We start from the raw sequence: 14,392 nt of genomic DNA, 5'->3' as shown, positions 1-14,392 counted from the left end.
TCACCAGACGAACCTCTGTCTCCTGTCTGAGCTTGTGAGACGAACCTCTGTCTCCTGTCTGCACTCGCCAGAACGGACCTCTGTCTCCTGTCTGCACTCACGAGACTGAACCTCTTTCTCCAGTGTGTGCTCACGAGACCGAATCTCTGTCTCCTGTCTGCGCTCGCGAGACGGACTTCTGTCTCCTGTCTGCGCTCGCCAGACAAACCTCTGTCTCCTGTCTGCGCTCACCAGACGAACCTCTGTCTCCTGTCTGAGCTTGTGAGACGAACCTCTGTCTCCTGTCTGCGCTCGCCAGATGAACCTGTCTCCTGTCTGTGCTCACGAGACTGAACCTCTTTCTCCAGTGTGTGCTCACGAGACCGAATCTCTGTCTCCTGTCTGCGCTCGCGAGACGGACTTCTGTCTCCTGTCTGCGCTCGCCAGACAAACCTCTGTCTCCTGTCTGCGCTCACCAGACGAACCTCTGTCTCCTGTCTGAGCTTGTGAGACGAACCTCTGTCTCCTGTCTGCGCTCGCCAGATGAACCTCTGTCTCCTGTCTGTGCTCACGAGACGGAACCTCTGTCTCCTGTCTACGCTCGCGAGACGGACCTCAGTCTCCTGTCTGCGCTTGCCAAACGAACCTCTGTCTCCTGTCTGCGCTCACCAGACAAACCTCTGTCTCCTGTCTGCACTCACGAGACTGAACCTCTTTCTCCAGTGTGTGCTCACGAGACGGAATCTCTGTCTCCTGTCTGCGCTCGCGAGACAGACTTCTGTCTCCTGTCTGCGCTCGCCAGACAAACCTCTGTCTCCTGTCAGTGCTCACCAGACGAACCTCTGTCTCCTGTCTGAGCTTGTGAGACGAACCTCTGTCTCCTGTCTGCGCTCACCAGACAAACCTCTGTCTCCTGTCTGCGCTTGCGAGACGGAACCTCTGTCTCCTGTCTATGCTCGCGAGACGGACCTCAGTCTCCTGTCTGCGCTTGCCAAACGAACCTCTGTCTCCTGTCTGCGCTCACCAGACGGAACCTCTGTCTCCTGTCTGCGCTCGCGAGACAGACCTCTGTCTCCTGTCTGCGCTCACCAGACGGAACTTCTGTCTCCTGTCTGCGCTCGCGAGATGAACTTCTGTCTCCTGTCTGCGCTCGCGAGACGAACCTCAGTCTCCTTTGTGCACTCGCCAGAACGGACCTCTGTCTCCTGTCTGCACTCACGAGACTGAACCTCTTTCTCCAGTGTGTGCTCACGAGACCGAATCTCTGTCTCCAGTCTGTGCTCACGAGACCAAACCTCTGGCTCCTGTCTGCGCTCACGAGACAGACCTCTGTCTCCTGTCTGCGTTCACAAGATGAACCTCTGTCTCCTGAACTGCGACAGCAAAACTCCATCCACACTCCCAGCCAACAGCCAGCTCGTCCGTGGACGTGCAGATGATGGTCACGTCTTAGCCAACACTGTAGACTCCAGTGACTGCTATATATCAGCCCTGCAGAATTAGAGCTGACCTTCACACAGCAATACACTACCGGTCACAAAGGACCTCAACACGGACCCAAACACTGTCCACTACAGACCAACAACCTGCCTGCCGACAATGTGGAAGGTCCTGTCAGGAACACTGAACACCAAGCTGAAAGAACATGTGTGCAGGTACATGAGCACTGATCAGAAGGAGATTGGTAACACCACCAGAGGCTCAAAACAACACCTCCTGGCAGACAGAGTTGGCCACCAGGACTCCGAAACCAGACAGACCAAGCATTACCTGGATCACAGGAAAACATCCAACTCATAGCCATCATACACCTGGATATTCAAATGCCCTGTACAAAGTAAATAAGACCATTAGGGCCTTCATTCAGATCTCAGTTGAATGCTGGAGGTCAACACTAAAAGCCAAATCAAGTTGTCCAGGTGAGCATGGTACATAACACGAAGATGCACTGTCCTCATTCTGATCTGCACTGGTCTGAATCCTCTCAGCCAGATCATCAGAAAGAGTAGGTCCAGGTACCGATTCAAGAGTGGACCTGACATCAGACACGTGAACAACAAGATGGAAAGAGACCTTGGTCATTGGTTACTGCATCACACCAGGATCTACAGCAAGGACATGGGAATGTCACTGGGCTGGAGAATGATGGTGAACCTCTATCCCAATCACCTTTCTATCTCTATCCCAATGACACTTTTATGCAAAGCACCTTACAATTCTGACTGAACACAACTTGAGTAATTGAGGGTTTTGTTCAAGGGCCCAACAGTGGAAACCTGGCAGTGGTGGGACTTAAACTGGCAACCTTCTGACTATTAGACCAGTACCTTAAACACTGAGGCACCACAGACCTGGAGGACAGCTACAAATTTCCAGGGCTTCTCGAACCACGAGGAAACCACAAGGGAGAAATGAGAAGAACAGGTTTATCCACACCCCTCCGCAGGATAAGACAGGTCCTCGACAGGCATGCGAATGGGTGCAGTAAGATCTGGAAACTGACCATGTCAAGAGCAGAAAGCTCCTCACAACGCTTGGGACGCTTCAGCCAAGAACCAGCATCTGATGGCTCAAAGGAGACGGGGGGATCGATGTAGGTGCAAGATCCACAAACACATTCTAGAGCTGTCCCCCCCAAGGATGAGCTGATGGGGGATGGCCCCAGACAGATGGGCAGAGGGGTGGTCATCACGGAAACAGAGGAGATGCCATGGACGGACAAGCCCCTCCATGGAATGTACCACTGACAGATAGCAGGGGTGGGTGAAATATGACATTCCTAACGATGGCTGGGAAAGACAGGGCTAGAGGACAGAACAGGAGCACTAATCACGGCAGCAGAAGATCGAGCACTGAGCACCAGGTCAGCAGAAGCAGGGCTGTATCACACCAGAGACCCAACATGCAGACTGTGGACAGGAGCCTCAGTGTGTGTGTGTGTGTGTGTGTATTGGGATTACGTTTGTAGGACAAATATGTCATACAAGTTCCTATGAACTAGTGGACACATTCGGACTAATAATTCCACTACAAAGTTAGAGAGTAGAGGACAGAGAGAAAGTGAACACTGTGTGTGTGTGTGTGTGTGTGTGTAAGAGAGTGAAACAGTGTCTAAATGAGCAGTAAAAAGGAAATTATAGGTCAGTAAAACATTTTGATGGAAAAGACAGACTTCTAACGAGGTCAAGGGCACACCATGGATCGCCACACACACACACACACACACACACACACGCGTGCGCGCACGCACACGAAAAACAGCAAAACGGCAGAGGCACGAAGTGATAATGGGGTACATACATATGCTTTTGAGGAGTTTGTGTGTGTGTGCATGTGTGTGTGTGTGTGTGTGTTTCTGTGAGTATGTGTGTGTGTGCACGCACATGTGTGTTTCTGTAAATATGTGTGTGTGTGTGTTTCTGTGAGTATGTGTGTGTGCACGCGCGCGTGTGTATGTGTGTGTGTGTGTCAGCGTGTGTGTGTGTGTGTGTGTGATTGCGTATACTAAGTTGTTTTATTTTGGCTCTGAATTGCTCTCAGTGTTAACTTAGGGCAGTGGTAGCTCAGTGGTTACTTAATTTGTAATTGGAAGGTTGCTGGTTCAAGCTCTACCGCTGCCAAATAGCAACTGTTGGGTCCCTGAGCAAAACCCTTAACCCTTCAGTTGTACTCAGTCGTAAGTTGCTTTAGATAAAAGCGTCAGCTAAATGTACTTACTCACACACTAGAGAGTGATGAATGTCTTTACAAGTTAAATACTTTGATCAAGTTCTCATGTTATTGGATACATCGATTTCTGCTTGTGTGTGTGCAAGCATAACTATATGAGTGTGCGCTTGTGCGTGTGCGTGTGTGTGTTTCCTCTCCACTCATTACTTTGGACTCTGCCGTTCTTCACCAATTAACTTTCATTGAACAGAAAATGATTAATTAACTTGCCAACCATCTCCCGACAACCACATGTCCTGAAACCGAGCCCTGGCAGTACCATCCAGCCTAGAGAGGCAGAGTGTGGTGTGGGCGTGGCCTCTGAAACCGAGCCCTGCCGCTTGGTCTGCCTCCTGCTGGTGTGGGCGTGGCCTCTGAAACCGAGCCCTGCCGCTTGGTCTGCCTCCTGCTGGTGTGGGCGTGGCCTCTGAAACCGAGCCCTGCCGCTTGGTCTGCCTCCTGCTGGTGTGGGCGTGGCCTCGCGTTCCCCCACACACAGCGTGAGATGGGTACCTTCTCACATCTGTCCAGCCATTCATCTGTTTGTCAGTCTGTTCATGTATCTCCCTATCCATCCATCCATTCATCTATCCATCCATGCATCCATCTATCCATCCATCTGTCCATCCAACTCACTATCTATCTCTTTTTTTTTTTCCTGATTTGATGGGTTTTTTTCTTCTTTTGCGTCTGGCCCCTCGCACTGTGTGTCATTCATCTCCAGTGTCATGCCTGTCACATGCCGCAGGGCTGACGTGTTCAGGACAGGCCGACGCCTCGTCTCCTCGCCGTTCCTGATGGGTTTGTCTGGCGCTATAACGGGACTCCCCGCCAGGTGCAGCTGCTAAGCCCCGCCCCCCCAGTCCTGCTGTCTCCTCCGGAGTTCATCCTACTGATGAACAGCTCAGCCATTAATCATGTAAACCGATTAGCAACCCGCGCCAGCTCTCTCTCCCTTCACTCTCTCTCAGTCCTCTCTACCTCTCCATATCTCTCTCCGTTCCTCGGGCTGATGGCTGTCAGTGGTGAAGTTCTCTGAAGGGCTGTACCTCCAGCACTAACACACTCATCTTCCCTTCCCACCCCCACATATCAGAGATTCAATTAGCCTGCGGAACGCCGGATTGGGACTGGGATTATTTGAGCTGTCGGAATGTCACGATTCCTCTGCCTCTGACACTTCTAGGGAACACGCGCTCTAATTTCAGGATGTGATTCCCTATAATCCATCAGTGACTGCAGTCTCCTTCTCCATCTGTGTGTGTGTGTGTGTGTGTGCTCCTACCCTGAGGTAGTGTTTGATTAGTATTATCAGACGCTAAGATGTAAGACACGAACTCTCATTTGTGATTCTGTGACTCAGTGTCAGGATTAAAGTGCTATCATCCTGTGTGTGTGTGTGTGTGTGTGTGTGTGTGTGTGTGTGTGTGTGTGTGTGTGTGTGTGTGTGTGTGTGTGAGTGTGTGTAGGTGTGCCCACGCGCGTGTTTTTGTGTGTGTGAAAGTTCAGTGTGAGGATTAAAGCACTACCTCTGCTGTTGCCCTGTGTGTGTGTGTGTGTGTGTGTGTGTGTGTGTGTGTGTATGTGTGTGTGTGTGAGAATGTCTAGTGTGAGGATTATTAATTTCCACAATCTTGCATTATAATCCACTCTGAAACCTCTTCCCCATCTGTTAAGCGGATGATGTCCTTGGTGATACAGTATCAAATGTTTCCAGTCTTTGGAGAGAGATACCCAGGATACTCAAGGTCATTCGGAATGATTTTACATTCCACAGAACTTGAAATGATGTCACATTCCAAGGGAATTCTGAAAATTCCAGGGAGTTCTAAATGATGTAATGTTCCAAGAAATCATAAATTGTATGTGTGAGAGTAACTTCTAAAAAGGTGATGTCATTGCAGGACGCTGGTGCTTTTATTTTAATTAACTGTTTAAAAATTCTGCCGTCCTTGTCTCCGATGAGACGGGGACCAAGTAGAGGCTGCTGGGAAATGTTAGGCCAAGGGTCAGGTTACAGAGGGAACAGGGTCTGACAGAGAATGCATTTAGGTGTAACACCTAATATGTCTTCTGTGTGTGTGTGTGTGTGTGTGTTTGTAGCCCCTGCGGAGGGTGACATTCTCCGTGGCAAGCCAGCCCCAGGATCAGTGTTGCTATGACAGCGGGGTGGAGGATTCAGAGACCCCGAGCAGTAAGAGCTCATCAGGACCGCGCCTCGGGGTGTTACCCCTGCCTGAGGACAGTTACGAGAGGACAACACCAGAGGGCAGTGTGGGGGAAGAGGAGCACGTGGAGAATGGTACACACACACACATACACACACACATATATACTCTCACCTGCACACACAAACGTGCACACACACACATATATACTCTCACCCACACACACACACATACACACACACATATATACTCTCACCTGCACACACAAACGTGCACACACACACATATATACTCTCACCCACACACACACACATACACACACACATATATACTCTCACCTGCACACACAAACGTGCACACACACACACACACACATATATACTCTCTCCCACACACACACACACATACACACACACATATATACTCTCACCCACACACACAAATGTGCACCCACACACACACACATACACACACACATATATACTCTCACCCACACACACAAATGTGCACCCACACAGACACACACACACACACATATATATACTCTCACCCACACACACACACATACACACACACATATATACTCTCACCTGCACACACAAACGTGCACACACACACACACACATATATACTCTCACCCACACACACACACATACACACACACATATATACTCTCACCCACACACACAAACGTGCACACACACACACATACATATATACTCTCACCCACACACACACACATACACACACACATATATACTCTCACCCACACACACAAACGTGCACACACACACACATACATATCACACCCACACACACACATATATACTCTCACCCACACACACGTGCACACACACATATATACTCTCACCTACACACACAAACGTGCACACACACATACATATATACTCTCACCCACACACACACATATATACTCTCACCCACACACGTGCACACACACATATATACTCTCACCCACACACACGTGCACACACACATATATACTCTCACCTACACACACAAACGTGCACACACACACATACATATATACTCTCACCCACACACGTGCACACACACATATATACTCTCACCTACACACACACATATATACTCTCACCCACACACGTGTACACACACACATATACTCTCACCTACACACACAAACGTGCACACACACACACATACATATATACTCTCACCCACACACACATGCACACACACATATATACTGTCACCCACACACATGTGCACACACACATATAAACTCTCACCCACCCACACATGGGGTTTTGTAACTCCTAGCCTGCTACCCTTACAACCACTGATGTAAACAGGTTTAATGCGTGTAATACTTAATACATTTATCCCACTCCAAATTATAATCAACAGATATGCTGAACAGAACAAACTCTATTTTGTAGCCCAGTGTAAATATATCTGAGTGTATGTGTAAGCAACTTTATAATGCTCCTTAATTAACAGAGGGTCAATGTTCCTAGTACATGTGTCCTGACAATGAACACTTTACAACAATCTGAAATAATACAATTATTTCTGTTATCTAACGTTATCTGAAAAGCTTCTCATGAGATAACACAGGGGTTTATTAGCATGAGACAAGTCATTTAGCTACACATTACAACTGGTTAAAGATCGTAATGAGGCGATACACGTTATGAATAACAGAGCTACTGCATACAGACTACTACCTGAAACTGAAACAGATGGAGAGAGGGAGAGAGAGATGAGGAGAGAGAATGAGAAAAACAGGAGAGAGAGAGATAGAGGAGAGAGAGAGAGAGAGAGAGAGAGAGAGAGAGAGAGAGAGAGAGTCACAGGCTGAGATTTCTCCAAATCCAGCTCTCAGTCCAACAGCTTTGTCCCGTCTCCAGCACACCTCTGCTCCTCCACCCTCAGCTCCACTCAACCCCAGGGCACCTATGCTCCTACACCCTCCAACCACAGGCCTCGTTCAGTCTGGTCTTCATACGTCCACAGCTGGCCAATCAAATCTGACCACACACTGCTCTTTCCCTCACCGTTGGACAACCATCAGGTGTCACAGCTGCAGGGACACAGCTGGGAGGACAGAGATTTAGTCCTGAACAACTACTGACCGTTTGTGGAGGGGCAGGGCCTAAGTAACCATGGTGAGAGACCACAGATGTGCACAGTGGTCGGATAGATGAGTAACATTTCATAGACCGAAGACTGGCCTGCGTACACGCACAGGCGCGTATACACTTACACCGTCACACACGCGCACAGACACACACACGCATGTGCACACGCGTGCCCCCACACTCAAACATGTGCACTCATACAAAAACATACATACACACACATGCATACAGAAAGCACTCTCTCAAGCCCACGCCCACGCCCCTAACCACGCCCACGTCCACGAACACACACTTTACTGCTGGTCGGCTGTATAAAGGAAAAGACTCGGAGAAGATTTGGAGCAGTGCTCCTTTCACTGAGCGAGGAAGGAGAAAAAAATGAGACCAAGATGAGCGATATCTCAGAGTCCCTCCCCAGCTGGGTTCTGCGTGGGTTTGCCACTAAAAACACGTAACTCCTCTTTAAAGGTTCCTCAGACACGCACCAGTGGTCGGTTTAGACCGCAGGTAAAGAGGTTTTTATTTAGCTTAGCGTTTTTTTAGCGCTTGTGTTTTGTTTTGTTTTTATTCTACTTTATTTTTACATAATGTTTTATTTCTGGTTTTCTATTTCTTTTTTTTCCTCTTGTATTTCTGTTAGGTAAAGTTTCCACTTCATTTCCTCTTGATTTCTTTATTCATCTATAACATTACGTTTAACTTGATCAAGTTCTAATTTTATGTGTCCCTATGCAGTTTCATTCACATTATTATTCATTTATGATCATTGAGGTTCGCCGTGTGCAGGGTTTATTGTGTATTACGTCATAGAGCAAGGAGGCGGAGTCATACACTACCGTGCATATTTATAGATCCAACACTGATTGATCGGTCTACAACGGCCTGACTGAGATCAGAGATCGGTCTGATTTATTCTTTAGTGCTACACATTTTTCTTTCCATAACGAGGATGGAGGTGTGTGAAGTATGCAGACCTGACTGCAGTGTGGTGCCTAACTGTAGTGCTTCTGCAGACGTGGAGTCGGCTTTCACAGGGAGCTGTCATGTGCGCACTGCTACTGAAGGAGAGATTAATGCCTCTACCCTTCTCTGTTTGGCATCCGGAGAGTAATTATGGTGAAACTGGACGGTGCTTCATGCCAGGAGATGATGGGACATTGCTGGACCAGCCACTAATCTGGAGAAGGCTTTATATCTCACACATTCTGCTTTTCTCCCTGTTTTACACTCTTATGTGTTTTGTTCATCTCTCTCTTTCTCTCTCTTTATTTCTCTCTCTTTTCCCTCTCTCTCTCTCTCTCTCTCCTGCTCTCCTGCTCTCTCTTTCTCTCTCCTGCTCTCCTGCTCTCTCTCTCTGTCTCTCCTGCTCTCTCTCCTGCTCTCTCTCTGTCTCTCTCCTGCTCTCTCTCTCTCTCTCCTGCTCTCTCTCCTGCTCTCTCTCTCTCTCTCTCTCTCTCTCTCTCTCTCTCTGTCAGACCCCAGACAGCTCCCTGATGTCACCCTGACAGGGAAGTGTACAAGTGAGTGTGATGAGTTTGGTCACTCTGACACCTGCTGGATGCCTGTGCCCGTGTCACCGCGGAGACGACTCGAGCCACCCCGACTCTCCACCTTCGCCGTGCCGGGCGACAACAACAACAACCACGAGGGCGACAGCGATCGGGACGAGGAGGATGAGGAGGAGGGCGAGGAGGAGGGCTCAGACCAGGGCAGCGGGGGCGACGCCCAGGACACCCGCGACCCTCTGGCCAACGGCGCCCCGCTGGGAACGCTTCGCCGCGGTGACCGCAACAGGAACATGGGCGACCACAACCGCAACTTGCTGAACCGCAAAATGACGTCGGCATCGTACGACACGTTCAGCAGTGCGGGTTTCGGACCGCACCTCCACGAGCAGGACCCGCCCCAGCAGTCCGAGGTCATCCCCCTCACCAGGGCGGGGGTCGGGGACTTCAGGACCACCTCGTGCCTGACCTTGTCCCGCAGGGAGGTGTACCTGTGATCACCCGGGCCACGGGTACCCTGCAGCACATGAGCTACCCAGGACTGTTCAGGACAGACACGAGCACACTCCTGTTTGAAACAGCTGTGCTCTTCATGCCAAACTAACCAAACACAAGACAGCGTCATCATTCGTATATTTCTCTGGAGTAAAGAAATCTGAGGCGAGCGTTTGGTACGAGGCGTCTTCTTGACTTGCAGAGGAACCATGAACTCTTTAAAAGTAGTTACATGCATGTTTGGTCTCCTGCAGAAAGGAGGCACTGTTGTAAGGGATATCTGGCATTCTGTTACTGAGTCCTCACCTTCTCCATTCACTCCACTTATAGACATCCTGCCAATCAGACTGCTGTCATGTCATGAATATGCAACCATTCATTTAGGGCTGAGGAACATGAATGAAATGAAACCATGCCAACCAATCATTTAGCAGCTAACGAGTCAAGCCTGCGTATTAAAATATACTGACGTTTCTCATCAACATTCATAGATTAGGGTCACGTAAACACTCAAAAGACACTGGCTGTTTCTTCTGCTGTTTCTTTGTTTTCCTGGGCACACAGGACAGCTGTTGGGCAGGGACTGTAATAGACGGGTTTTTAATCAGAGTGGTCATGAGGGGAGAGCTCACAATTTCTTACACTTCTACTGTCAGTGGAAGGAACTTTTTTTTTGTCAGTGACTGAGTGTCGCAGCTTTCAGTGAGCAGCTCTGTGGAACTACGGAACGTTTCTCAGCTCCTTGGAACTACGGAACACATCGCAGCTCCGTGGAACTACGGGACACATTGCAGCTCCGTGGAACTACGGAACGTTTCTCAGCTCCTTGGAACTACGGAACACATCGCAGCTCCGCGGAACTACGGAACACATTGCAGCTCCACAGAACTACGGAACGTTTCTCAGCTCCGTGGAACTACGGATCACATCGTAGCTCTGCAGAACTACGGAACGTTTCTCAGCTCTGGGGAACTATGGAACGTTTCTCAGCTCCATGGAAGTACAAAACACTTCTCACTCTGTGTTGTCCCCAGTGAATACTTTTCCTTCTGTCCTGTGTCGTCTTGCACTGAGCAAAACAAAACAAAACAAAACAAAAAAACAAAACACATTTACATGCTTACACTGCACGCAACAACAGTAATCATAACACATCCATGCATATGTGTGTGTGTGTGTGTGCACACGTTTGTGTTCTCGCGTGCGAGTGTGTGTGTTTTCAAACTGCCTATTTTGCTGCACTGTAGCTTTGCTGGGATTTGCTCACTTCTGCTTGCTTAAACTTCCGAGCGCACATAACAACATTCATCTAGTAGAAGATCTAGTCATCTGTTAAGAACATATTTCAGGGCATTAATGATGTTCCAGGCTCTTCTGTACTATCCAGTATACAAGTAATATATATCATCTTTTAAAAGTAGAACCCATAGGTATACCAAATTTCTGTATAAATGACAAATGACACTGCATGACTGTAAGCTAATGGTTATTTTGATAAAAAATAGAAACCTTTTTTTCTAGGGATGTAATCTCTTTAGATAGTGTGTGTGTGTGTGTGTGTGTGTGTGTGTGTGTGTGTGTGTGTGTGAGAATATCCCTCGGAGGAGGGAGGTGAAGAGACATCACCTTAAGCAGGGAATATCACATATGAGAACAAACTGAAGCGATGCAGGTATCCACATCCTCCTTTCACAAACCTTTGTATAACAGTGGTGTTGTATAACAGTCCTGGTGAAAACCTGAGCTATTTGTTTGTATTACACTTACAGGTTTATTATTGTATGACAATGTTGTCTTTTGCTGATCCTAATCCCAGATGAGACTGACCGTCTGCTCTGACTGTCGAGGCTCTTTTTAGTTAGCACTGTTTAGACTGTTTAGACTGGGTCTGGGGTACCTGTTTTGACTGGGGTCCCTGTTTAGACTGGAGTCCCTGTTTAGACTGGGTCTGAGGTCCTTGTTTAAACTGGGGTCCATGTTTAGACTGGGCCTGGGGTCCCTGATTAGACTGAGGTCCCTGATTAGACTGACGTCCCTGTTTAGACTGGATTAAGATCCCTGTTTAGACTGAGATCCCTGTTTAGACTGGGTCTGGGGTTCCTGTTTAGACTTGAGGTCCCTGTTTTGACTAAGGTTCCTCTTTAGACTGGGGTTCCTGTTTAGACTGGGTTTGGGGTCACTGTTTAAACTGGGGTCCATGTTTAGACTGGGTCTGGGGTCACTATTTAGACTGAGGTCCTTGTTTAGACTGGGCCTGGGGTCCCTGATTAGACTGGGGTCCCTGTTTAGACTGGGCCTGGGGTCCCTGTGGGTTTGGTGCACGTGATGAGAAATGGGATTTGTGCACCTTTATAACTTTTCTATATGCATCTCACTAACACTCAGGTGACCTGAGACTCGGTGTGTTCATAGCCCTGCGAGCCAGTTTCATCTCTCCAGATCAATCTCTCTCTCCCTCTCTCCCTCCTGCATTCCTTTCGTCCTTCCTGCCTCCCACTCTCCTTCTATCTCTCTCTCCCTCTCTCTCTTCCTCTCCTTCCATCCCTCTGTCTATTCCTTTTCTGTGCTTGTAGGGTTGTGGGGCAGTTTTTTTCTGACTCCTACCAGAAACACTTGCCCCTCCCTCCTGAGGGTGTTTAGGGTGTGTGTTTGGCCCCTCCCTCCTGTGGGAGTTTAGAGTGTGTGTTTGGCTGCTCCCTCCTGTGGGAGTTTAGAGTGTGTGTTTGGCCCCTCCCTCCTGAGGGAGTTTAGAGTGTGTGTTTGACCCCTCCTTCCTGAGGGAGTTTAGAGTGTGTGTTTGGCCCCTCCCTCCTGAAGGAGTTTAGAGTGTGTGTTTGACCCCTCCCTCCTGAGGGAGTTTAGAGTGTGTGTTTGGCGCCTCCCTCCTGAGGGAGTTTAGAGTGTGTGTTTGGCGCCTCCCTCCTGAGGGAGTTTAGAGTGTGTGTTTGGCGCCTCCCTCCTGAGGGAGTTTAGAGTGTGTGTTTGGCGCCTCCCTCCTGAGGGAGTTTAGAATGTGTGTTTGGCGCCTCCCTCCTGAGGGAGTTTAGAGTGTGTGTTTGGCCCCTCCCTCCTGAGGGAGTTTAGAGTGTGTGTTTGGCGCCTCCCTCCTGAGGGAGTTTAGAGTGTGTGTTTGGCGCCTCCCTCCTGAGGGAGTTTAGAGTGTGTGTTTGGCGCCTCCCTCCTGAGGGAGTTTAGAGTGTGTGTTTGGCCCCTCCCTCCTGAGGGAGTTTAGAGTGTGTGTTTGGCGCCTCCCTCCTGAGGGAGTTTAGAGTGTGTGTTTGGCCCCTCCCTCCTGAGGGAGTTTAGAGTGTGTGTTTGGCCCCTCCCTCCTGAGGGAGTTTAGAGTGTGTGTTTGGCCCCTCCCTCCTGAGGGAGTTTAGAGTGTGTGTTTGGCGCCTCCCTCCTGAGGGAGTTTAGAGTGTGTGTTTGGCCCCTCCCTCCTGAGGGAGTTTAGAGTGTGTGTTTGGCGCCTCCCTCCTGAGGGAGTTTAGAGTGTGTGTTTGGCCCCTCCCTCCTGAGGGAGTTTAGAGTGTGTGTTTGGCCCCTCCCTTAAGTCTTAATGCACTAGCTCCCTGTGGTATAGGATCTGCACTCAGCTCTTCTCCAGTACGTCCAACTGCCGTCCAGTGCTGCGCCTGATCCAGTGGACTCTGTTCCAGATTTTCCAGCTCACTTCAGCACACTGGAGCCCACTCTGTCCAGCCCCCACCTGGTTACTGCTGCTTAGCGTCCGGGCAGCAGGAAAACATGGAACCAGACCAACCTACAAGGTTTTGCAGATCAGGGACTCGTAGACAAAAAGGGAAAGGGTCTTTCTAAAAACAAACAAACAAAAAAAATGTTAAGGTGTGTGTCCTTTGCCATGTCCAAAGGCTGAATCTGCTGTCGTAAAGCAGCTTGTAGTTTGTCTTGTACAGAGCGCTGACGGGTGGGATGAGGGTATGTGGACACTGTACATTCTCCATGTTTTTTTTACTGCACGTTTATCTACAAATTTTGACTCATTCTCTGCAGGGGACAGACTAGAGCCCGTGACATAGTGACTGAACCATGACACCCATTTAAGAGCTTTTGTTTTTTAAAATATATGAATATATAAACAAAACAAACATTCAAGTTATGTACCTGATGAACATTTTACTACTGTAGAAAGACGACAATGAACTTTAACCTGATCGGCATGCTACTGGTGTTTAATCTTGCACTTAACAAACCCGGCGAGGTTATTTGCTACTTCTTTGGTTTCTATGCGGCGTGAGACGGAGAGTCTTTGCTACTCACTCTGATGTGATTAATCAATTAATCAATTTGCATTTGTTATGAGAAACGCAAGGAGGGCTTTGGAAAGGTTTGGAAGATTTGGTATGTTAACATGTACAAGTTTGACTTTGACATTAAAACTCCTTCAAACCTC

The 14,392-nt window shown here is 48.7% G+C and overlaps 1 protein-coding gene across 1 annotated transcript in view; it reads left to right on the top strand.

Annotated features, from left to right (window-relative positions):
- The window catches only part of pcdh7a (protocadherin 7a), a 50,846-nt gene extending 36,454 nt beyond the window's left edge, over positions 1 to 14,392 (top strand). The window contains exons 3-4 of the mRNA XM_035530032.2: positions 5,791 to 5,989; positions 9,454 to 14,392. Of these exons, the coding sequence (XP_035385925.1) occupies positions 5,791 to 5,989; positions 9,454 to 9,980 (726 nt within the window). The 3' untranslated portion in view covers positions 9,981 to 14,392. The remainder of the gene's footprint in view (positions 1 to 5,790; positions 5,990 to 9,453) is intronic.

Source organism: Electrophorus electricus, chromosome 5 (genome assembly GCF_041902795.1).
Source record: "Electrophorus electricus isolate QZ-2024a chromosome 5, ASM4190279v1, whole genome shotgun sequence".
NCBI lineage: Eukaryota > Metazoa > Chordata > Actinopteri > Gymnotiformes > Gymnotidae > Electrophorus > Electrophorus electricus.
Note: the sequence above shows the minus strand (reverse complement) of the source record. Positions and strands in the feature narration are given on the sequence as shown.